Source organism: Python bivittatus, unplaced genomic scaffold, assembly GCF_059951505.1.
Source record: "Python bivittatus isolate LINGU-HERP-01145 unplaced genomic scaffold, Pbiv_v1 ctg000020_np1212, whole genome shotgun sequence".
NCBI lineage: Eukaryota > Metazoa > Chordata > Lepidosauria > Squamata > Pythonidae > Python > Python bivittatus.
In genome coordinates this window covers 57,773,272-57,798,713 of record NW_028277030.1, presented here as the reverse complement: position 1 = coordinate 57,798,713, position 25,442 = coordinate 57,773,272, and the positions used below count along the sequence as shown (strand labels likewise).

At 36.2% G+C, this 25,442-nt stretch overlaps 1 protein-coding gene across 2 annotated transcripts in view; it reads left to right on the top strand.

Moving 5' to 3' along the window:
- ATG5 (autophagy related 5) overlaps positions 1 to 25,442 on the top strand; it is a 43,910-nt gene that overhangs the window by 3,487 nt on the left and 14,981 nt on the right. For both annotated transcript variants that reach the window (XM_025164896.2, XM_007425422.4), the window contains exons 2-6: positions 2,196 to 2,358; positions 3,904 to 4,031; positions 10,329 to 10,407; positions 12,370 to 12,532; positions 17,686 to 17,780. In XM_025164896.2, the coding sequence (XP_025020664.1) occupies positions 2,251 to 2,358; positions 3,904 to 4,031; positions 10,329 to 10,407; positions 12,370 to 12,532; positions 17,686 to 17,780 (573 nt within the window). In that variant the 5' untranslated portion in view covers positions 2,196 to 2,250. The remainder of the gene's footprint in view (positions 1 to 2,195; positions 2,359 to 3,903; positions 4,032 to 10,328; positions 10,408 to 12,369; positions 12,533 to 17,685; positions 17,781 to 25,442) is intronic.

Genomic DNA, 25,442 nt, shown 5'->3' with positions numbered 1-25,442 from the left:
TGAGGAATACCGCTGTGCAGGGCACCCAAAAGAGCAGAGATTGGGGGGAAGATGGGAAGAGTTGAAGTGTCCCTGTGGTTGTACGTGTGGGCGGGCTGCCGAATTTTGATCACATGACTGCGGGGGTACTGCAATGGCTATAACTTCGGATAGATACCAGTCATAAGTCCCTTCATTCAGTGCTGTCATAACTTTGAACAGTGACTGAATGGTTGTAAGTCGAGGACTACCTGTACAGTTGAGATTAAATGATTAGCTGAAACTTGTTTCCCTGCAATTTCCAAAGTCTAGTTGCGCCCCCCCCCCCGGGTCTGGGGATATGTCATCTTTGACTTTGGATTGGGTTACACTTCCTTGGATGGAGCTGATGCACAATTTGGGGGTCCTCCTGGATTCCCAGTTACTGCTCAATGAGCAGCTGGGAGCCGTGGCTAGGGGGTCCTTTGCATAGATTAATCTTATGTGCCAATTGTGCCTGTTCCTGGACCAGGAGACCTTGCTCAGGATCACTCATGCCTTGTTCACTTCCTGTTTGGATTACTGCAGTGAGCTCTATATGGGACTGCCCTTGAAGACCACCCAGAAATTACAACTGGTCCAAAATGCAGCAGTGTACACAGTGTTGGGCATCCCTAGGTTTGCCCATATTACACCTCTGTTGGCTTCCAGTTTTCTTCAGGGTGCAATTCAAGGTGCTGGTTATTACCTTTAAAGCCCTATATGGCATGGGGCCAGGTTATCTGCATGACCACCTTTCCCTTAGGACAGTGTTGTCCAAACTTGGCCACTTTAAGATGAGTGGACTTCAACTCCCAAAATTCATGGTTGACTGGGGAATTCTGGGAGTTGAAGTCCACTCATCTTAAAGTGGCCAAGTTTGGACAACACTGCCTTAGGACATCTGTCCATTCCACCAGAGCGCATAGGGTGAGCACGCTCCAGGTTCCTTCCCTTAAAGGTTGCTATCTTGTGGGTCCTCGGAAGTGGGCCTTTTCCATTGCAGCCCCTGCTGCATGGAACCCTCTTCCCTTGAGGGATGATAGACCCTCCCTTCTGTCCTTCTGGACAGCACTTAAAACCTGGCTCTTCCCCCAGGCATTGGAATAGGGTGAGGTCAGGGTGGGATGAAATGTGGGTGCATCTGGAAAGTGTGGCTGTGGCCCCAGGCTTTTCTGTTTTCAGTTTTACTGTGGTTGGTTTTGTATTGTTTTAATGGTTATAAGCAGCCCAGAGTTTTAAGATGGGTGGCTATACAAATGTAATAAATAAATAAATAATGAACAGAAGGAAGCTATAGAAAAGGTTTTCTCCTTTCAATAACTATAAATCAAAGTCACTTAATAAGCAGCTGATAGAGCAAGCAACAGTAGCTTTTTCACACAATGATTAACTTTTGGAATTCCCTGACAAAAAATGTTGTAATGATCATAAACATAGACAACTTTGATTAACTGGGCTTTGATGCTCTAATGGGTCTTAGCCAATTGCTAAGGGGTGAGTAAAATGGCATGTCTCTTGCTTGTGACTTGGCTGTGAACCAATTGGAAATAAGTTATTGATTTAGATGGATCATTAATCTGATCCCAAAGGCCTGAACAGTTTTTAAGAAGTTTGTAAATAAAGCCCTCATACTGGGCAGTTACAGATTTCAGCTAAGGTAAAAGCATGCAGTCATTTGGTGGTATACTGAGAATTAGAATGGACTCGGCAAGCCATTCGTTACTGAAAGCAAATTTACTTCTTTGGCTTTAAGAAGTAAATCAGAATTTTCAGATCTGTTCTGATTTTTATGTACATACTTTTCCTATGCAGTTGTTTCTGTCCTCTTTTTCCTTTGTGTTCCCTACAAAAACTGCTCTGTCCTCAAAGCTACTATTTGCTGAAACAGGAAAATGGCTTAGAGGAAAGAATGAAATTTCATCACCCCAGCACTTAGACTACATCTGGATAAGGTCACTTAAACCTGTAATTTTTAACTAATTTAGAGCCTAGGTTATCTCTTTATAAAGAATATCATAGCACACTAGGAAGCTATTTAATGTGAAGACATTTAACACTTTTTCAGCTAACCATAATCTGAAGATTCAAAACAGAAGAAAATTCTTATTATGTGTTATGTAAATATACTACAGGGGTAATATGATTCAGATAATCATGTGGGTTTAAAAGCTGAGTCTTTGTTTTTTTGTTTGTAGTGGTTTTTTTAAAGGAATAATTTAGCCTAGATGTGTTTCTGCACTTCCTGGAAGAATGACAGATGACAAAGATATACTCAGAGATGTGTGGTTTGGACGAATACCAACCTGTTTTATGTTATATCAAGATGAGAGTACCGAAAGGGAAGCGGAACCATACTATGTAAGTGTTTGATTCCATGAAAGACCTATAGTTGAAGAACATCTTGGCTAGGTTCACACATCATACAAAGTCATAATGTGGCTTGGCTTTGACTTAGTGTGATGTATCAACCCAGGGAATTCAGTAATTTATGGTTCGGTAAACCGTAACGTAACAAGATGTGCAAATCCAATCACTGTGTTGCATATTTGACTTTAACAAATGGTTGCTAATGCTTTCCTCCATTATATAAATCTTTTATGTCAATAAACATTGTTGGATTCCTATTTCAGGCCAGCATTATTAATGTTAAGTTTGGTAATAGAATTTCATATTGTGATAGGGCATTCTATCTGGCACGTTGTCCCACTTTTCTAACGTAAAGCCAAATGTTCAATTTCTGTGAAGCTCTATGAACCAATCTTTACCAAACAGGAAAGTATGCTAGGCAACAAAAAAGGCTGAAGGAGTATCTTGGGGTATTTACATTAAACAAAAATCCATGCTGTGTAATTTCTTAGATTAATTCAAGTTTCTGACTTTCTAGGAACTGTTCATTTATCGTCTTACCTGATGAAGAGTTCTGAGAAACCAAAACATATGCATACTACTTTGTAAATTTTGAGTTGGCCTGATAAAGTTATTGACTCTCTTTTTGTCTCTGCATTCTGTGATACTTGCCTAGCTCCTCTCCTCTCCTCTCCTCTCCTCTCCTCTCCTCTCCTCTCCTCTCCTCTCCTCTCCTCTCCTCTCCTCTCCTCTCCTCTCCTCTCAAATAGCAGTATGAAAATAAGGGGTGACTTATTTCCTGTTTTACTTACAAGAAATGAAAATTAACAATTTTTCACTGGTGTCCTACAACTGATGGTCATTGCAAGTAACATCCTCCTGCATGTCCATCAAATTCCATTTGTTCATAAAAGAAATATGTTTCTTACTCAGATTATATTTTCTCTATGATGCCTGAAGGTTTGCCTGAATCTTTAAGTAGAATGCATGTAACCATGTATTGTGGATTGTATCCTTTAACATTTTTGCCCAGAATTTTTAACTTAATTGCTTGAATGTTAAGTCCCCTTAAACTCAGTAGAGCTTGCTTGCAAGTAACCATAAACAGATTCAGGCTGTTATTATGAAGTTGAGGCTCATATGACTGACAAACCAGTATGTTTTTTAAAATTATATAACATTTACTGAAATTAATGTTGAACTGGCTAGAATCAGAAGAAATTTTATTAAATAAATGTGCATTGCAAGAAAAAAAGCTTTACATGGAGACACTGCCCAGTAAAGCATAACATCTTTATTTGTAATTCCTCAGTCTTATATTTCTTTGAGGGCTGAAGCACCGATAATGCCTTATTGTTTTAGCAATATCTTATAATGATGGAATGGGAAATGTTCCTTTATCTTTCTCTTTCCTTCTGTGGCAATCCCACACAGTGCATTTTAATTTTTATAGTTTATATTTTAGCCTCCATTACAAATTCTGAACTAAACCCATGCATTTTGTTTTAAATCAGTACACAAAATGCAAAATCTGTTTTTTAAAACTTTCTTTTTCAGCTGCTTTTACCCAGGATAAGCTACCTAACACTTGTAACAGACAAAGTGAAAAAACATTTTCAAAAGGTTATGAGACGAGAGGACATAGGAGAAATATGGTTTGAAAATGAAGGCACCCCTTTGAAATGGTGAGTTAAACTTTTGAATGTGTGTATATAGACAAGTAGCATGTATATCTTTTGGAAATCAGCAGTCCTAAATGAAGTGAAGCATTCCCACCAAAGCTTTATAAAGTTAGATTTGCTGGCAGCCATTTAAAATTTTCTCAATCAAATAAAACATTGTATTGAATTTTTCTAAAAAGGAAAAAAAAAAACCTTGCTAATTCCTAAGCACAGTCAATATGCCAAAGAAATAGTAATAATTTTCTTGGCAACAGGCATGATCTTGAAGGATTGCATATATCTAGACATCATGAGTTAGTTCTTTCTATTAAATAAGATTATAGTTTAAGGACTTAAAGTTTTAGCACATCTGTTGCATAGGGATAAAGTTGGTATGGTCTTCTGCAGAGGTAATTCTCCCATTGCTTAATTCAGGAGTGATTGATGAGATTATCTGCATCAACCTTTCTCTTTTTGAAATACATGGAACCTGCTGGAAGGAGCATAAGTGTTATACTGAAGGTAGTTTCTGGTTAAATGAATCTTTGTTTGTTTCAGATTTTGGTTATGTATCTTAGACATGAATCCTGGTTAGTACACCACCAGCACAGACTAAGGAAGAAATTGCATATAAGTATTTCTTCTGCTATTGCATACCCCTATCTTCTAGGGCATAAATAACCGCAACCATATCCATAATTGAGTGGTAGTGATTGTGATTAAACAAGAATCTTTGCTAATCTCAATTAGGATTTGAAAAGAGCTTGGAATTGTATAGCTTTAAGCATATTTAATATGGTACTTAATTATTAATGCACATGCCAAGTAGTTAGCATTTTAGCAAGGAAAGGGTAGGTAGAAAAGAAATCACGATCCTATAGTCTCTTCCTGACATAAAACATTTGCATGCAACTTGATTATTGTATTATACATTTGGCAAATAGGGGAGTAGTTACTAGTGCAAGCTATCCTAAAATGTTAATCCAGTTATATATAATATGAACGATGCAATAACATCATCTACATCTGCAGTCTTAATATTTTTCAACGTTCTCATAGCATTTATGATTTTCTTTCCATCTGTTTCTTCCTGGATATTAACGCTTATAGCATTCATTTCATAATTTTTATTTTTAATTGTAATCACTCTATTAGCACTATGCTTGTCACCTACTTTCAATATAATTTTATATTTCGATCAAAAGCACTTTCTGACTTATCTTCCTGTTTTAATTGTAAACATTCCTTGCTCTCCTTGCCTATAATTTTGGTAACCATCTTTTTCTCTCTCTGCACATTTTACGCAACATAGTTCTCTCATACTCACTTTTGGGGTTATCATTTTCTTGTATGCATTGTTTTACTTATCCACACCCTGTTTGACATCATACGTTTACTGAGCATCTTTTGTTGTATTTCCTAATAGCCAAACTCCACGCACACTTCTCTGTAAAATATGTTTTTTCTCATGTTCCAAGCAGCTTCCACATCATCTTTGCCTACATCAACTTCTGTTCATGCTGTTGGGAAGTACTTCATACTTTCTTGTCCTGCACTCATTTTCATTCTGATTTCTTTTTCTCTTCTCTCTCCTTTTCTTTCATGTCTTTTTTAAAAAATCCATTTTGAATGCTATTTATTATTTAATTTGTTATTTAAAACCTGTACCCTCTTTTATACAAGCTTTATGAGCTAAGATTAAAAACCTATGACTGATCCTGTAGTTTATTGTACCTCTTACATAAAATAATTTCTGTGCATCATTTTCTTCAAAGCTCAGTGATCAAAATGCTATTTTGATACATCTCTCCAACAGCTACATAGATTTTTTTATAGCAAATACATTATTTATGAAGGAAGAGCATGTGTTGTAGATATCCTCCATGTGTTGAATCCTTAGGGTTTAAGGTCAGGAATATATTACAACTGCTGCTATGCCAGCTTTGTGAAATTTGTAGTTCCTAGAATCTGAGTTGATGGGGAAAAGAGGCAGATTCAGCTTTCTTATCTCAGTGTTCTGGGGCTTTACCCATAGTTATGAATGGCAGCTTCTAGCCACATAGGACACAGTGCAGCTCTTAGGAACACTAGTAGGGTGACAGCCTGCTGTTTATAATCATACTTGTTCCTACTTACATACTTCTTCCTTTTTATCTCTTTAACCTGTTGTGGGTCATCTTCTTGGGCTATGCTACTGTATACTACTTCATACCGACTTTTTTCTGTGAAGAAAAAATATTCTGTTAAATATTTTTGATAGGTTTCTTGCAATTCTTCAATTGCATAATGCCAGTGTCTTAAGAAATAGTTTTATATTGTATTTTAATGGATTTTATCTCTTTTGTAACAACCCAGAGTCGCTTTTTGGTGAGATGGGTGGTGACAAATTTGATATATAAATAAAAATATAAAATAAATAAATATTTCCTACTTGAAAGTAATGAAACTGAATACTATTATGTTTTTTTCTGGTGGTTTTATTTGGTTAATAGAGCTGTCTTACTGTCTTATGACGTTGGTATTAAAAGTGTATGAGTTTGGTTATATTAAACTATAGTAATCAGTATTAGCTGATATTATCCCCCAGTCACCCTCTGGGGAGATGGGCGGCATATAAACTTAATAATTAATTAATTAATTAATTAATTAAAACGTGGCATGTTGCAACATTGTATTGGAGCCTAACATATTTTTGTGGCAATCATGGCTTATGCCACAATAAATCATTTAGTCGTCAGGAGCTGAAACACTCTTGCAACTTTTTTTTTACTCTTCTAGACTAGTATAGGTACCTTCCTTGAATTTGAAAACTCCGTATTTCTCTGGCTCAGAAAAGGCTGTGTTAAGCGCGTGAAGCTTAACACCAAAACCAAAACAAAAAGCAGACTGTTGAAAGCATAGCTCTTGGATGTGTGTATTGATACCAGACTTTAGTTTATCATAACCAGCAGATGGTGCTAAATAACTACATACAGTACTTTTATCATATATGTCATGTTTAGCTTTTCCTGTGTGTGGTAGGTCCCTTTGATCACACAAATTAAATGAGTAAAAAAGTATGAACTATTTTACTAGGCTGAAGTTGATAAATGATGTCTGTGCTCCATGATTAATATTGGATCCCCCAATTAGAATGGAATTCTAGCTTGTGCTTTGTTACTCTAATTTTATATTTCTTCCATTAATGTTAATGTTCACTTATTGTATTGTTAACAAGAATTTTATGGATGAATTGTGGGTTTTATGACGCTCAGTATATTTTTGAGGATATGGCCAGATGTGCAAGATCTGTCTAGTTCTTGGCCATTTTGTTGTGAAAAAACAGTCTCTTTCATATCGATCTTGACTTCAGAGTCTGTTATGTGCATATTTATGCTATAGTAGATTCCATTTTGGTGAATGATGCCATTTCACTTCTTAAAAAACCCATGATGCATTCCTATTCTGATAATTGGTATTATGTCTGCCTTACAAAAAGTCATTTATCTCAAGTTTGACAAGAGGGCTAGATTAATTAAGAAATCCCACAACTTTCAAAATTCCCTACACTTAGTAGGGAAATCATGAAAAATATGCCTACCACAGAGATACAGTTCTACAGCTATGTAATTACATGCAAAATATATGATCTTAGAAATTGTGTGTCATTACTGTAATGTAAAAGTTTCATTGTCTTATAATAATAGTACAAAAACAACTTTATTTTTGGAGAGGGTATTATCCTAACATTGCAGCCTTATGCGGTATCTTTTGCTAAGATATTTACAAGAGCAAAATTAAGGTTTGAATAGTAGTAGGATTTCTGTGGCAAATCTTGTGTCTAATAGTGTATCTTGCAGCTTTAGAGAATCCATCTCCCTACTTTATTAGTTTAAGTATTTATCACTTTCAGTTTCTGTCAGCATCAGCCGTGAAGTTTGACAAGTGCTACCAGTAAAACTCTCAGAACATGAGGTTAGACATGGGTTAGAATTTTTCATTTGACCACTTTCTGAAAAATCTAAAAGACAACATGTCTCTTTGGAGTTGAAGGTTAACTTAGAAGAAGCCTTTGATTTACTTTACTTTGTATATGTAGAGGAGTCAACGTTTTATCTCTTTTTTTTTAACCTGGGTTCTTTTCTCCTGTAAAGCCATTGCAAATTTTCCTGTATCTGCAGGATTTTAGCTAATCTAATAGTAGGGTTTTTTTTCTCTCTTTTTTACAGTGGTTGATAGAATCCTAATAAGACACAAATTTGTTATACTTTTGCTTTACTGAAAACCAAAAAGACATAAGTAAAGAGTTCTCTCTGACAAAATGGTGCTGTAAAATAGAGAAATGGTTATTTTTACTAATCCAAATCTGATGCAGCCTTGTAGTGCTGGTGGTAGTTTACATATAAAATTATGGATCTTGGATATTTTAATATAGCTGCTGTAATCAACTTCAGATTCTTGACACCAGACCCCTGTAATTTCTTAGTAACATATGATAGCTGTGCAGTTGATACTTGACTTATGCAAGTGATGTAAAAGAATTTTCAAGGTGGTACAGTGAGCAGTGAGTTCTTTCCTCAGTGTGATGTGGATAGATTTTTGTTTCTGGGGTATGAATGTTTCATAGACTAAACTAACTTAGAAAATGAATATGTGTACATCTGTAGCTGCTTTTGCTTGTGTTGCTGCTTCCCCAAAGATTCCCACTAAAAGTAATGTGTTATTGCCTCAGTTCTTATTTAAAAACATATTGAAGTGTGTTCATAGGCATGTCAAATTTGATAACTAAATTTTTATCTGGAGATACCAATCAAATCATTTTCTCTCTCTATCATTCAGCTTAATTCTGTTGTTATGCCTATGATGTTAGTATATCTGAAGGTCTGACATCTTTGGAAATGATAGTGGGAGAGGAGGTGTGGTTATTTTATTAATATACCTAATTTTCTGTAAGAGTGATGTCACTTTATCTGATTTAAGCAAATGAATTTTACTGCCAACTAAGCAACAGAAAGCAGCTTGTATTCAGTTGAGAGGATGCATATGGCCCTTCCTTTCTGCTCAAACTGCTTTTGTTTATTAAAATGATCAAACCAGGAATGTCAAAATATGTGTAAATATAGAATTTCTGGTGTGCCAGAGAAATGCATGCAAATTCTTCTTTTCATTTTTCAGATAGCACACTTTTTCATTATGACCAATTTGGATAAAAAGTGGCTAATTTTAAGTGCATGATTAAGGCACACTTTCTGAATCTGAATCCCTTCGGGAGTTTGTCAACTATTAGCAGAACTAGTTAGCATGGCTGATGGTTAAGAATAGTGTACAGTACATCAAATAGCTGAAGGGACTCAAACTGGGGAAAGATGAGTTTAGGAAACCAGATTTAAATCATGGTTTTTGATCCTGGATTATTGTCCTAAACCATAGAAAAAAATAAGCACGGTTCCAAGTTTGCAAACAATAAACAGTTGAAAATCAGAGCAGAAACTTCCAATTCCTCACAGCTGTGCTAGAAAAGAATTCAACATTTATTGCTAAAATGAATTTGACTAATGGCCTGGTTAGAATTGTGGAGTCCTTGGGGTTCTCTGAGCTTGATTGTTTCTATTCTCTTCTACTGGTTAGAATTGTTTTCCCAGAATCACTAGGGTAGCTGCCATTGGCAGCAGCCATCATGCTGGATATGTGAGCATTCGCTCTTTGGGCCATAGTGAAAGCATTTAGTGGTACGAGGATGTGATTTGATCTTTTTCTGCATGCAACTGATTTTCAAACTTATGACTCCATTCTGTGCACAATGATTGTTTGTTTGTTTATTTATTTATTTATATTTCAAATTTAGATGCTGCTCATCTCACGAAAAAGTGACTCTGGGTGGTTCACAATAAAACAACAATAAATATTAATTAAAATACAATAAAAACAATATAAAATACAGTAAAAATAGAAAAAAACCAGACACAATATATTACGTACTGGACTATCAGGGATATAAAGTAGTTGATGAACATGGCTTTTAATTTAGGCTATTTGTTTTAAAGGTTTATGAAAAGTATTAAACCATTAATCTTTTTGTGATGGGATTGCACATTTTTAGCAGTTTTTTTCAATATCAGAGCATAGCATGATGGGGATTGTGATGGCATAATAACTATAAAGGAAATTGAGTCTAAGCATCCAGCCTTTTAACAATTAGGGGGATTTTTTTAATAAATAAAATGAGTGTGCCAAGTCTGATTTGCTTGTCATTTTCAGGGCTCCAGGCACCATAAAACAAGTTGTGGTGTGCTGTTACAATTCTTGCAGTGCAGCTTATTACTATCTTTTCGCTCCTTTTAGGCACTATCCCATTGGTTTACTATTTGATCTTCACGCTTCAAATGCAACCCTTCCATGGAATATCACAGTACATTTTAAGGTATATTTGCAATGTGTCTCTTTAATGTATACTTCAAAGCTATATATTAGAAGCAGGATTTGTGCTTTAATTTCTGGAATTGTAGGGAAGTGGTAAATATCAACAGATAACAAGTAAAGGTTTTGTATATTATCATTTGTTTTCAGAGTAGTATGTTTTTAATGCTCTCCAGTCTCACTATCATTTAAAAAATGTAAGTAGCTGTAATAGTTATCTGGGGACTGAAAAGAAGTACATAAACATTTCTATTAAAATATTTTTGTCAAAATTTGCCTACCCATTTTCATGCATACCATTATAGTTCAATTGCACTGAAATGAAGAATAATTTGGAAGCCTTTCAGGTATATTGAGTTCCAAGAGTAAAGTGTGGAAGGAACAGAATAGTGGTACAAATTACAGTGAAGTAAAAACATGGTTTGTTATGTAAGCAATTGTGTGTATATTCAGGACAACTTGGTATGCATGTAGAATCCAGTCCAGAATATGGGTCTGTAAGATTCTTGGATTTTAACTTAAAAGGTCTTTCTAATATGATTCTACAGTAGGGAGAAAGAAGTTGTAAACTCTTTGGAACTATTCATAATTCTGCAATGCTGTGACCTAGAATGTCATCAGAGCTTCATATAAGCCCTGTTAATAAGAATATAGTAAAGGATATTATTCTTGGGGGTTCATGGTGTTTCCCTTCCCTGATATATTAATATATTTTGTTTCATGGTTTGTATTACTGTTCTGCTGCTTGTTTTGTTACTTTAAAATGCGTATGTTTAATACTTTGGATGATTGAGGCACCTTTTAAATAAATATGTGATAAAATACAATGAAAAATGAAAAAAAAAAGATATTCTCGTTAAACAGATCTCCAAAATAGTGGAGTGTGTTCTGTCTTTATTGATCATACTGAACCAAGGTTTACTGTGTTTGTTGGGAAAAGTTATGCCAAGCTCCAACATAATCAGTTCTCTTAAGAGGTAAGGGAACTAGTTTTCACATAATCAAAAGTGAACAGACTGATACTAGATATGGCCAGTACCAAAACAAGAAGTAGCTGGAAATGGTATATCCCACCCAGACAGAATTGCTTCTAGCCCTTTAAACAGAAGAGGGGAGAGCAAAAGATGCAATAATTGAAACATTGATTGCAGTGTAAACAAAAATAGCATTTGATACACAATGGTCATTGAAATTCTTTTGTAATGGTTCCTGTACTTATCTACAATAAATTAGAAGCCCTTGTGGCTTTGTGTGACTCTTTATGTGTTCCAGTCCAGTTTGCCAGGGAGAAGCCTGACAATGGGTAAGTTGAGTCAGGTATTCAAATCAGTGACATGATAATCAGGTGTAAATTTGAGGAGTATTCCCCAGGCAAAAAACCCAACATGTTGGTTGTCCCCATTGGCATACAGGTGGTCCTCGGATTATGGTCACTCATTCAGTGACTGTTCAAAATTGTGACAGTGCTAAACGAGAGGGACTTACAATTAGTCCACGAAGTTGCAGCCATCACAGCACCCCCACGGTCATGTTATTGCGATTTGGGCGCTAGGCAACCGGCTCGCAGTTACAAGGGTTGCAGCATCCCCCGGTCACCCTGAGATGGCTTCATCAGCTCAGCAAGAAGAAAGCAGAGAATGGAATCCTTTACATATTAAGAGCAATTCATGGTTTTCTCTGATAAGCTATAGTCTTGCATACTAACCTCGGTACTGCATACTGAAAGTTGGCTCCCCAACAAATATAGAGCTCATTAGTCCCTCCTCCTTGTTGGAGACCAGTTGGTATGAACCAGTGTGTTCATTGCTGAGTTATAAGTTTGGTAAAGTATGACATCTCTTCTCTCTCATTAAGCATATTGTGTCTTAATATATTAAGCCAAATTTTCACTTCCCTAATAGTGTTCTTTGGTTTCTCTTTATTTTTGAGTATCTTTTAAATTTTGATTATAATTTTATACTTCTAGAACTTTCCAGAAAAAGATCTTCTGCATTGTCCCTCTAAGGAAGTAATTGAAGCTCATTTCATGGCCTGTATAAAAGAAGCAGATGCCCTGAAGCATAAGAGTCAAGTGATCAATGAAATGCAAAAAAAGGATCATAAGCAACTTTGGATGGGGTTGCAGAATGGTAAGAGCCACTTCTGAGTGAGGTATTTGAATCTATATTCAGTCATTTAAAAAGCCTTGGGGCTTAGGGGATAGTGCAAGACATTTCCAGTTTCTGTTTGTGCTTTAGGAACTCAGGAAAGTGGGATGCAAGTTATACATTTTATAATCAGTGTCCTTATAAGTTATTCAGACATAATTTAGTCTTGTTTGCTAAGAACACTTTGTAACAAGGGATCCACAGGTTAACAGTTTGCTATCTTCTTTTAAGCTGACTTTTGATTAGGAAGTGATAGATCATGGCAAATAATCTTTTCATCTCTCATACCGAAATGCCACTTAGGTAGTGAGATGTTGATAGATCTAGTAAAAATCAAACTTGCAAAGCACAATAGATCATATGCTACAGGAGGGCAGATTTTTTTTAAAATTGAGAGCTTTATTCAGCTCTCTGTTTATTTATTTGTGGAGAGTTGTTGAGAGTTGGGTAGTATGCAAGTTAATCATAATAATAATTTCTCCTGGCGAACCTATAGTATGTATGGGCTTATTTATCTAGGAATCGGGGATAGCTAGTTCCCAGAAAGAAGGGATAATGGCAAGATGAGAGAAAGAGACAAAAGTAGATATGTGTGGCTTCACAGGCCCTATTGAAGGGCAAGTTGGTTACAGCATAGTTTCAAACTCACTCTGCAATGTTTTGTGTTGTACCACAAATTTTCAAACTCATCTGTGTTATCTGGAGAAGCAGTAGTTTGCAGATAGTTGGTGGTGGGCTGCTGAGATGAGTAAGAATAACTGATGGTACTGATCACTTTGAAGCAACAATCAATCACACCAGGTTGCAGAGGACAGGGAAGAATGAATAGCAGGATGAGCAGAGAGGCCTTATCAATCAGTAGTTCTGTTCTTCTGATTTAAATCTTTGATAATGGTCTAGATGGTGTGTGTTTTAGGCTATTTTTATTTCCAACCATGCATTTAATTTATTCTCATCTCGCAAAATTAGAATTATTGGAATCTGTAATAGCTTAGCATTTGAAAAGCTGTGTGGAAAGAGGGCACTTGAAAGTATTAACAATTAAAAAATGAGTTGAGTTGTTTAAGGTTTCACTGCTAGCATTGTTTAATCAGTTTATCTAACATTTTTAACACTAAAGGTTTGAAGCAGAAATGTTGCTTGGCTTGTTTGGAGAATTTTATGATGATCCAAGATAAGAGGTTGCCCAGAAATGTTGGTTGTATAGGTTTCAATGTGTGTCACTGGAAACTGCACCTGTAGAACCCAACAGATAATATTTTGAAAACTTTCAAAGGCTAATTTTGTATTTGAGCCATTAGTAAAAGAGAAATAAGAAAAACTTATGAAACCAAGATAACTTTTTAAAATACATGCTGTATCTTTCAGTATGGCTTTCATTATATATGGGATGATGTTAAACTCCTCTGTGAAACAATATTCATGACCACAAAAAAGAAAAGAAAGTAGCAGTTGTTACAACTGCCTCATGGTTAATGATACATCTGCAAGTTGCTTTTTCTATGAAAGATTGTACACTTGTCTTTCTACCTATGCAGTTCTGGTGTAACTCATTGCTTGGCATATTGAAGCTTCTAAAATTCCTTTTTATTTTACCATTTTCCTGAATTTGTAGAGAAACTCATACAAGCGGTGGGAGTTTACACAGCAAAGACTGATGTAAGGAGACTGAAATGGCACCTCATGTTAATCGCTTTGCTAGTTTACTGTTCTGATAGAGTAAAATGTGGATGACATTAAAAACAAAAGGATTATAGTAATATATAGTAAGTTTCACCCTTGATAATAGAAATACCTACTACACCTTTTTATTCTAGATCTTGTGTTTAATTATATTTTCTTCTCTTGAAAGAGCCTATTTGGAAGTATTTTACTTATTTAGAAAATATATGTTGCGCAAACTGATAGTATATAATAACTGGAGCTTCAATCCTTTTTGTATTTCCATGGCAATAAGCTCTCTGGAAATTATTTCTGAGTGAAATTTGTACCATTGCACTTCATCTCCTTCAACTGATGAGAAAACATCAATAAATTAAAGTGGTACTACTATCAAATCTTTTTGATTTATAATAAAATGGGTTCTATATCAATAGGAAGTTCAGGACCAGATAAGTGGTGCTGGTATATATGTTTTTAAAAATGTAAATGTCAGAGTCATAACATTAAAATGCAAAAAGATGAAGGGTGATGAAATGGAGGCTTAGCTCCAGCTACCCATTGCTTCTCCTCTGCATTTTGTTCCCTGAGATTGTTTTTGCCTGCCAAAAATATTGTTACTGAAAGTCATTCTTGTAGGGAAAATGTAACTAACATCAGAGAAAAAATAAAAATACTGTTCAGCACTACCATACACAGCTGTTTTCACCTATATTATTTCTTTCTTCCACCTCATATAGGTTTTGGGCAAATTCATGTTTAAAGACACCTATCTACAACTGATGCTTTTAATTTAAATTATAAAGCTTTCAAGTGCCTTGAAAAATATGAAGCCAGAATGATAGTAAAGTGGCATTACATAATGTTTTAAATGAGGGCATTACACAGTTAGGATGCCAATACTTATGAGGTCTAATCTCTGATTCTTAGCTATTATCTACAAAATTTGGGCATGTCTGGAAATATTAGTGGACAAGCCAATAGGCCTGTATGAAGTGACTAAGATTTACTTATCAGAAGTGATTCAGGCCATGGAGGCAAATTATTCTCATTTTCTTTAACCAAGAGGCAATCTAACTTGTCTCAGTGAAGCTCTTTGGGTGGCCTCAATCTGCTTTGGGCTGGTGCTGCAGGAGAAGGGTCTTTCCACAATCCCATCACTGACTAAAGTGTTTCCAGTCTAAGCTGCTTCTCAACTGCTTACAACATGTCCTGAAGCTGAAGCTTCCTGTTGTAGCAGACCTTCAGTTCATGAGTGCAAAGGTGTTGTAAGAGAGTGGGATCCCACCCACCTTCTCAACATACACAAGCCAAAGTTCCTCACCAAATAGCTCAAACAAGTGGCACATAAACTTGCTTCCCATCAGATTGGTTGGCCAGGAGCTTTGGCTGCCTGGTACTGGGAAGGCACAAAGGTAGAGCCACTGCCTTGCCTTCCCCTGTGTCTGTTGGCAAACCTCTGGGAGCTTGAGTGAGCTTCAAGCAGGTTGTCACCAGGGGAGACTGAAGCACACCCCCACCCCACACTGGAGATGCCTAGTGTGGGATTTCCCTTCGCCAGCGCTACATTGGGTTAAATAATGCACATATTTAATATATTTACATATATTACATATACCTAATACCTATAAGCCTCAGGGAAAGATTATGTCAGGGTATTTCATTTGTTTGTGCTAGTTCACCCTATAACCAAAATTGCCTGGGCGGATTACAGAGTTACTTGAAAAATTCTTAAGTTTCTGAAATATCCACAGTGGAGGAGTGGATTGTGAAGATGGCAGAATTTGCAGAAATGGCAAAATTGACTTCTTTGATCAGAGATAAAACAATAAGTACTTTTATAGAAGACTGGAAACCCTCTATGGACTTTTTGCTGAAAATGGGAAAAAATGAGTTGGTGATTTTTGGATTTTCTGATGAAAAAGGGTTGAATATGGGAAAAGGGGAATTATGTAATTATATAAGGGGGGAGGAGAGGCAATAAGTTTGTAACTGCCAAAAAGAAAATTTATTTAAATATCTTTTTCTTTTTTCTTTTTCTATCTGTATTGTTTCTTGTACTTTTTCTTTTATATTTCTTCTCTTTCTCAAACATGAATATATAAAGAGAAGTTAAGTAATTTAAACTCATGTAAAAATCCCTAATAAAAATGATATATAATAAAAAAGAAAAATTTGAAGTTTCTAAAAACATTTTTGGAAAGCCAAAAAATAAAATGTAGTAAAATAAAAAGTATCTCCTGATGGCAGAAAAAATGGTTTGCAAAATGGCTGACGGAAAGCAGTCTTGCCTATTCACAAAATAGCTGCCATCCTCTGCCTCTATTCCTGCTTATCCTTTGTCTGGGCAGGTGGGCACAGTTACAAACCAGTGAGTTGCAGCCATCCATCAAAGTTATGGAAATCATTTGGAGCCATGAAACATTCTTAGAAATAAAGGCAAAGCTGGACCCAGTGCTTTGTTTTGCTGCACACCAGGTTCCTGGGCTTTTTAAAATAGTAGTAGTAGTAATAAAAAATGTGGTGGAAAGCTTGATGGGTACCAGAGAAGGTATTTTCATGCAGCTTGGCATCATGTTTGAAGCCACAGATTTAGCATAACCTGATATAAATGCCTGCAGAAACAATTCCATTTTAGGATGCTTGATTTAAGATTATTAAGGTTGCTAGAGACAAATTTTACTAATAAACATACTGTACAACTTCACTATGAGTGTTAAATGATTCATTCTTCTATTAACAGATTCATTCAAATATTTTCATAGCTAAATGGGAGGGCATCTATCACATTCAGAGGATAGGTTGGTCTAGAGAATCAAATTTTGCACTCCGGAATTTCCATTTTATTTCTCACCTTTCTGTCTAAATAGAAAATATTTCTATTTTCTATTTACATAAAAATGTAAATTATTTTTCTCTTAGCTGCCTTATGAAAGTAGTGTATACCATTTTAAAAAATAAAATAACAAAACTGAGTGAATCCTAAGCATTGTTAAATATATATGAGGAAAACAACAGCAGACCTACCTAATAAACAGCTAATTATCATAAGTAGAATCATATGACGAATACAGAGGCAAATATGGCATCCCAAAAAGTGGCATATTAATTGGCTACTACTCAAGAGATAAATTGATCCCAACAACATATTTCAAATTGTCCAGTCATTTACAAACTTTATCAGCAACAGTAGACTAGGACCACCACATTGTATTTATCTACGAAAAGGTTGCTGAAGTGTTGTTCTAACTGGTCTTAAAGAACATATTTTAATATATTTGATTGCAGAAGAATAAATTATCCTAAAATAATTTAATTATGATCCTCCCATTCATAAGAATATGGATGTAATGTGAAATAAATGAAACAATAGCAGTGTAGTCAGATTGTTTATATTTGCTTCCCTGTATTTCTGTACATAGTTGTTTGGAATTTTGCAGTTTTTGTTAATTCTAGTAATCCCTGTTTATTTTCAGACAAATTTGAACAGTTTTGGGCCATAAATCGGAAACTCATGGAGTATCCTGCAGAAGATAATGGGTTTCGCTACATCCCATTTAGAATATACCAGGTAAGAGAATATATGAATATTGTTTTTAATAGAAGTGTTGCTCACCCTTACTATTTGTGACTTGCCAAACAGTAGAGCCACTGAGCAAATTCTTATTACTTTGCCCTACTTTGAAAAGCTTTATGAAAATGCATGGTGCTAAGAATAGTGTGGAAGAGGAAACACCAACTTGCTCCCTCCTGATGTTCTTGGGAAGTGTGAGATTCATGTGCCCCTGGTACAAGTAAGTACAACCCCAAATAAACCGAATGTGTCCCTCACTGGTTTCGTTTGACTGCAATGGTCTTTATAGACTTAAAATGTAGTCATTTAACTTTAAATTATCATTTCCCCAACAAAAGTTTGTTCTAGCTTTAAAATAGTGATAAGTTTAATTAAGTTGTTAATGTGCAACACTTTTTATTCATCTGGAGTTTAATTTAGATTATTATCTGAAGTTTAATGTCAGTGCTTCTTCTGTAAAATTATAGCTTCTTATAGCTTCTTTCCTATCCCAGATTTTTATACAAATCTACACTGAATTGGATTTGAAATCATTTATTCTTTTGTAAAACCATCAACTACCATTTTTAACAAAGGAACCATTAAACTGCTTATTTGTAGAAAAAAGTGACCATGCATTTAATCACTGTAGTGCAACTGTATTGCAGATTTGAGTCCTTGAGTTGTAATTCTGCTTTTCCCTTCATCCTTCTACTATTTGCTTTCTGATGAACATATTCTCTAAGTGTATAAAGTGCAGTCTGATTTCAAAAATAAGTTGTTGTTCATAGCATTTGTCCCACTCGGTTGTAGGATTCGCTTGTTTTGCAGTGTGCCTGCTCTCAGTTTCTTAGAGCAAAGCTATCAGCTCGTGATATGACAATCAGACATTTGACTTCCTCTCAGCCTAATCTGCCTAGTCACCCAGCTGGCTTCCATGCCTAAGAGAGGACTAGAGCATGGGTTCCCCAACTCCTAGTCCGGCACCTTAACCACCTTAACTCCTACACCATATTGGCTCTGATTTTGAAAATGAAAAACACTGGCTAAATAGAATACTAGTGGAAGTAGAAGTACTTCTTGGAAGTACTAATCATATCTTTGTCTATTAGGGTTCTCCTAAGACTCTCTCTCACTAGGTGGCCCATGACTATACAACTTACCTAACTTTTATACAAATTTTAACTCTCCTTGGATACTGTGTGGACAGTTGCTTGTGGAATTCAGACAGAACGTCTCATAACAATAAGGAAAGGTTATCTTGAGTCTGTTTTGATAAAGTGTACATGCAGCCATTATCTTGACTCTAGAAGCTGATATACTGTAAAGAATAGAACCAAGCAGCCAGAGTTCAGTGAGGCAGAGACCCTTGAAGAGGGACTGCCACGGGTAGAGCAGAACTAACCTGGAATGCTTCCTATCCCTTCCTGCCTACCCTGAACATCTTATTTGCTGTTTAGCCTCCTCTCTTATAAAGGTTTTCTTGCCGGAAAAGTAGAGTAACTAGGCTTGGAAAATGTGTTACATTTGGGCTGGATTGCCAGTTTATGAATGACAGAAAAATCCCCCCCCTTTTTTTGTTTTTTGAGAGAGAGAGAAGAGGGAGAGAAGAAAGGAGATACAGGTGTCTCCTTGAATTATTTCAGACAGTTCTAGGAAGGAAGTCGGGGGGAAAATAGCCATTCACCCACTCCTGAAAATAGATATATAGGTAGAAATATAGAGAGAAAGAGAAAGAAATAGAACTTGACTGAATTGTAGAATTGATCTTAGTTGGTTAGCATTAGCACTAGGGCTGCAGCAGTCACCCACAGATGCATTCACACTCCTCAGCTCCCAATACGAAATCCACATGATCAGCTGTATTTTGCTTTTCTTGCTCTCCTTCCAGTTCCTTTTGAACAGATAAAAAGGCAGTGGGGCTTAACGTGCACTATTCCTTATTGAACTTTCAGTTCAAGAATTATCTGGCATTTAATTGCCTGTATACATGGGCAGCTGTCGGAGGTTCTTTCAGGTTGATTGAAAACATTTCTCTCTGCTGCCCATATCCTGCTCCTCCCTCTTTTCATGTGTGGATTATACTCTGCTGAAGAGTCAGGTGTGTGTATTGGGGGGAGAGAAGGTACGACAGGGAATTGTGAAAACAAAGCAATGTAGATAGTTCAGGGAAGAGTCCAGAACTCTGCGCAATTTCCAGTAATCTTTTGAAAACCTAGGGTATCATCTATAGCTGTCCCAGACCCCAAGTTATGTTTTGGCTCTTGGTTTACATACTGCCTGATACAAGTAATGATAACAGTGTTGGAGGCTGGTTTATGTAAGTGCAGTTGTCCCAACAGAATCCTTTCTAGGCTAATTGATATGTTTTCCTTCAAGAGAGCAAAAAAATTCTGCTCATAGGTGAAATATGGTTCATCTGCATATTTGTTGTAATGCTGTGCCTAAGCCAATTATACTGTTTTGTAATAATGAAAACACTTAGAGAAAGAAACAGGCAACTTAAATAAGCTACAAATACAATTAGTTTTGTGGGGGGTGGGTAGCACCACGAAGGAGGTTTAAGATATTCCCAAGCAGTCTGTGTGGGAGACTCAGTCTAAACAGTTGCCATAATTTCTCCCTCGTTCCTGAAATAATGCTGCTCTTAATCACGTAGGAGATCAGGAAAGTTCCATTATTCCTTACAACATATCCTGCCAAATGAAAGGATGTGAGGAAGACATGGGTTGTTGCCCACATATGATTAGGAAAATTGTCCTTAACTATTTGTGACCAAAATCTTTGTCTATTGTCTAGACAAAATTGTAATAAACCTTACTATATAAAAATAAATAAATCTAGCTTCATTCCAGATGTGTGTGTAATTCTAATGGCTGCCCTTAATTTAACCACAGTCTCTGAGACGTTCATATTATTTACCTTAAGTATCACTGACATTGCTTTGATACTGTTATAGACATAATGATAACATTTTACTAAATAACAGACTGTGGCAATTGAAGGTTTCCGTTACGGGTGCTCTACATGTGTATTTGTTTCAGATTCCTTTAGGACTGTATAATTATTAACTTTCAACAAGGAGTAGTGCTTCAAAGTTCCTTAGAACTAACTTTAAAGTATGTATATATAAATAATTACATACACGTACAACAAACTGATACAGTGTATGTAGCAAAGCCTTTATAGGTTACATGAAGGCTGATAATTTCCAATTACTTGTAGTATTGTAGGACAATTAAATTAACCAAGTTGTTGCCATAAGTTGTGGTGATTACCACCTACTGAGATTTTTTTTTTAAGCAGGAGATTATATAAATTCACAGAGAATAAAACTGCTAATCATGGCACTATATAAATCTTCTATCTGTTTGGAATGAACAATGCAATATGAAATCATTACTGCGATGCCATAGGATGCAAGAGACTTTAATAGTACAGTTATAACATAAATTTAGTTTTACAATTTTATTTGCCATGATTTTTTATGTCAAATAATAACTGGCGAGGTGAGATGATAAGAAGCTGTTGAAAACGAATAATTAGCATGAGATATAAATAGCTGCCAACATCAATTAGCCTGAAAATTAGCCACTACTTGGAATTTAACTTTTTTTAATACCTAAAAGGGTTTTTTTGGTTTTTTTCCTTCTTTGCCTAGTTATTTTCTTTCCTGACCTCATCTGCGTGCAGTTTTGTTCCACTCTTTCTTTTCTTAATAGTTCTTACCCCATCACATTCCTTTTGCAGTTCTTTTGCTGTTTCTGCTGGAAAAAAGAGGTAAATGGGAAGTACATAGTATGTACAATGTTTTCTGGGTATGAAGGAGCAATGTATATTAGAGAATGGTTGCAGTATGCAAATAGGAATCATTTAATGTTGTAAAGGAAATGCCTTGTTTATAGGCAATTAATTTTAATTAGTAATTAATTTAACTTAAATTTTCTTGACTCTGCTCATTTTGGGGAATGTGGCTTTTGGAAGGTAAATACAGACCTTCCTTATTTTGCAAATACGTAATACAGGTGTATGATATTTATTCAATTTTTATTCTACCAGAATCACATGACTCTCAGCAGTTACAATGTTATAATAAAAAACAAAAGAATTAAAGCAATATAAATCCAACTTGCAAAAGCAAAGTAGGAATGAAAAAACAAGAAAGGCTCTACAAAAAAGCACTGTTTTTAATATCTTCCTAAAAGCTATCAAAGAGGGGGCCAGTCTGATCTTGGTGGAGCCCATTCCATAGTTACAGAGAAGCAGCGCCTTCTGGCTTCAGCTCTCCTGACATCCCAGAATTGTGGGACTACAAGGAGCCCTTCCCTGCATGATCTAACAGACCAGGCTCAATCCAGTTGGAGGAGACACACCTGTAGGTACCCAGGTGCCAAGCCATGAAGAGTTTTATAGGTTAACATTGGACCTTTAAATTGTACTTGAAACTGAACGAGTAACCAGTACATGGCCCCTGTAGGTATAATATGGCACAAATTCTGGAGTAATTGTAATTTTGGGTTAGTTTTTAAAGGCAGACCTATGTAAAGTGCATCGGAGTAGTATATGTGGGTGATGATGAGAGCACAAGTTACTGTTGCTAGGTCCTCTTGCACCATGTAAGGATTCAATAGGCAATATTCAAGCAGGAGCCACAAGCCCAGAAGGACCCCAAATCATGAACCTGTTCCTGCATGGGTAGTGCTTCTTGACTAAGAATAACAAAGGAAAACTTCGTTCTGCTTGAGTTCTCTTTTGAATCTGTTCTCTCCTGTCTAGGCTCTCCCAACTTCCAGGCACTGGAATACAACATCAACAGCATCTCTCCCACAAACTAGGATAGCAATATATAGTCATCAGTATACTGTTGGATGACCTCCCCCAGGGAATTCATATAGATGTTAAAAAGCAGAGGGCCAAGGGGTGATTCTTATAAGTGAGGGGACACTAGACTAACCTCTCTTCCCCGACTAAAACAGAACCAGTGCCTCAGTCCCCAACTCCCCAGAGAATTCTCTAAGATGTCATGGGCAATAGTATTAAAAACTGTTGAGGACAAGGAGACCTGCACTATCCCCATTCAGGTCCTGACCTAGGTCAGCAAGAGAACAACCAATGCCATCTCAGTCCCATATCCAGATCTGAATGCAGACTGGAAAAGTCCAGATAATCTGCTTCCTCTAGGGTGCTGCATAGCTGATCTTCCACCACCATCTTAACTTTATCCCAGAAGAATAAAGGAGATCAGAAGATAGTTATCCAAGACCACAAGACTGAGAAAGAACCTCTTCAGCAAGGATGCGCCATAGCATTTTTCAAGGCAGCCAGGAGCTTCCCCTTATGTAAAGAACATAGACAATCTCATGGGTCCACGTGATGATTCTTCCACCCATTCCCTGCAGCAGCTAGGATGGGCAGAGATCCATCTTACATGTGGCAGAGGATAGTCTGTGCAGCACCCTCTCCACTTCCTCAGAGCTCACAAGTCAAAGATCTCAGATAACAGGGCAAGACAGTGGTCATCACTACAGACTCTGCCCACGTGTAGTCAAGACTGTGGCGAGTCTGAGCAAATTTGTCAGGAAAGTGCTGTGCAAAATGGTCATAGTGACCATTTATTTACTGCCAAGAGAATTGCAGAATTGATTTCAGTTGGACTGGCAATTCAATGTTTATAGGATGGGGTTGCTAGGCATCTCACTGAATTTTTATGTGTTTATAACTTTTTCTGTCTACTTTTCCTCAAGTGAGATTTTTTTACATGGCCTTGTGGAGACATTATTTTGAATTCAAAATCTTCCTTTTGGATAGATAGGTTCTTACCTAGATTATTGCTACTAGTTTTGTGTGGGTATATGATTGGTTTAGGAGAGTAGCTGTCAGAGTGACAGTATCATGTTTTAGATAGCTGCATTTAAAACTTTACAATTTGAAATGTAAAGTTTATAAACTTACACTAGATAAGACAAGCAGGTAGAACAGGGCTTCTGTAATTCTTTCGAACCCCTATACCAGCAGGAGCTGTACATTTATGTGGCGTGAGACTGATTTTCCAAGAAGTCAGGTTGGGTTGAAAAAAAAAATAACAGCGAGGTTATACAATCCTTAGCACTCTTTGTCATTACTGGGAAGGTAATTATTAATGAGCAATACATTTTAAAAGATACTTGCCTGTTTCTTGTTCTGTCTGGCTGTAATCATGGGAATTCATCTATCTGCTTAGTTGATCTCACCTGTAAATTTCACTATAAAGACATTGATAGCAGCTTGAAAGGCATAGATTGGGTTTAAAATATTCTCTTGCTATCCTCATTCTTCACCGTTCAGTAACTTCCTATCCTAAGCTGCCAAATCTGTCTATTTTTATTTCTTTGTCAGTGGATTGATACTGCTGGGAGAATGTATGTGTCTGAGAGAGAGCAAGGGATAGACACTGTTGAAGACTTAGTCAACCTACTTGTTAGTATCTATCAGAAATCTGAGAATGCAAAACATATTGTGCTTGTAGGAGTTTTTGTGATAAACAGACTTGAATAATATAGTTATACTTTATTTCACCGAGGCACTGACAGTGAAATTAAATGTGAAACTGTGTTTAATTGAAAACCAAAGCTTTAATTCTCAATACAAGAAAGCAAATATGATGTAGTAGGTTTATTGAGACTTGACGATCTCTTTGTTTGGAATATAACAATTCAAGGATATAATTTGCTAAAAAAATAACAGAAATAAAAAGGGCAGAAGAGAAGTACAGTTATCCACACTTACTCAGAAATGCAAGTGAATAAATTTAGTAATGTTAATGAGAGCCTTTGGGTTTAAAAAAGTAGCTAGAGAAAGGAATAAAAGCAATACTGTGATCAAAGTTGTGATCAGGAATAAAGGATTATCTGATGTGATCTGAAAGAAGGGCTTTGTAACACCGTAGCATGAATAAAGCATCTCTCTTCCAATGGCTAAAGGGGCTATGTTTTTCAAGGCTCGTGGGATAATTTTGAAAGCTATTCCTTGCTGTCTCCACATGCAGATGCAGGCATATCTACTTCAGTCTTTTCCCAGTATTAATCCTATTAATATATATTGAGAAACGCTCTTCCAAATGTTTTGCACAGCCCTACCAGTCAGTCTAGTTCCTGTTGACCATTCAACCAAAGAGAAGATATTTATGTTATTTTCTGAAATTATGCTTCTTTCAAGAAGACATGAAATGTTAAAGACATTTTTCCTGACATTAGTTAAGAGACAAACTTTCCAGGAATAGTCTTTCCAGGAAATTCCTTTTTCCTTAAAATCATTACGCTATCACTTTCTCTTGAAGTTCCATTACTTCTGCTTCCTCAGCAAAGTCAGTTAAAGTTAAATAAGGATAGTTCTGGAGAATGATTGTAGTGCCTAATGATTATTGGAGGGGAAATGTCCCAATATTTAGAAGGATGGGGAGAATCTGGGAAACTACAAATCGGTCAGTCTGTCATTGATATCTGCGAAGAGACTAGAACTTTTCATATGCAAGGGATCTGTAAGCATTTTGAAAACATGCAGTGATTATTTAAGAACCATCGGGCATAGCCTTCACATTTATTTGGTTGGCTAAGTTCCATAATAAATTATAGTAATGCTGGGAGTATAGTGTATCTTGGTTTCAGCCACATTTTGGACAAAGTATTCCTCCATATTTCATTT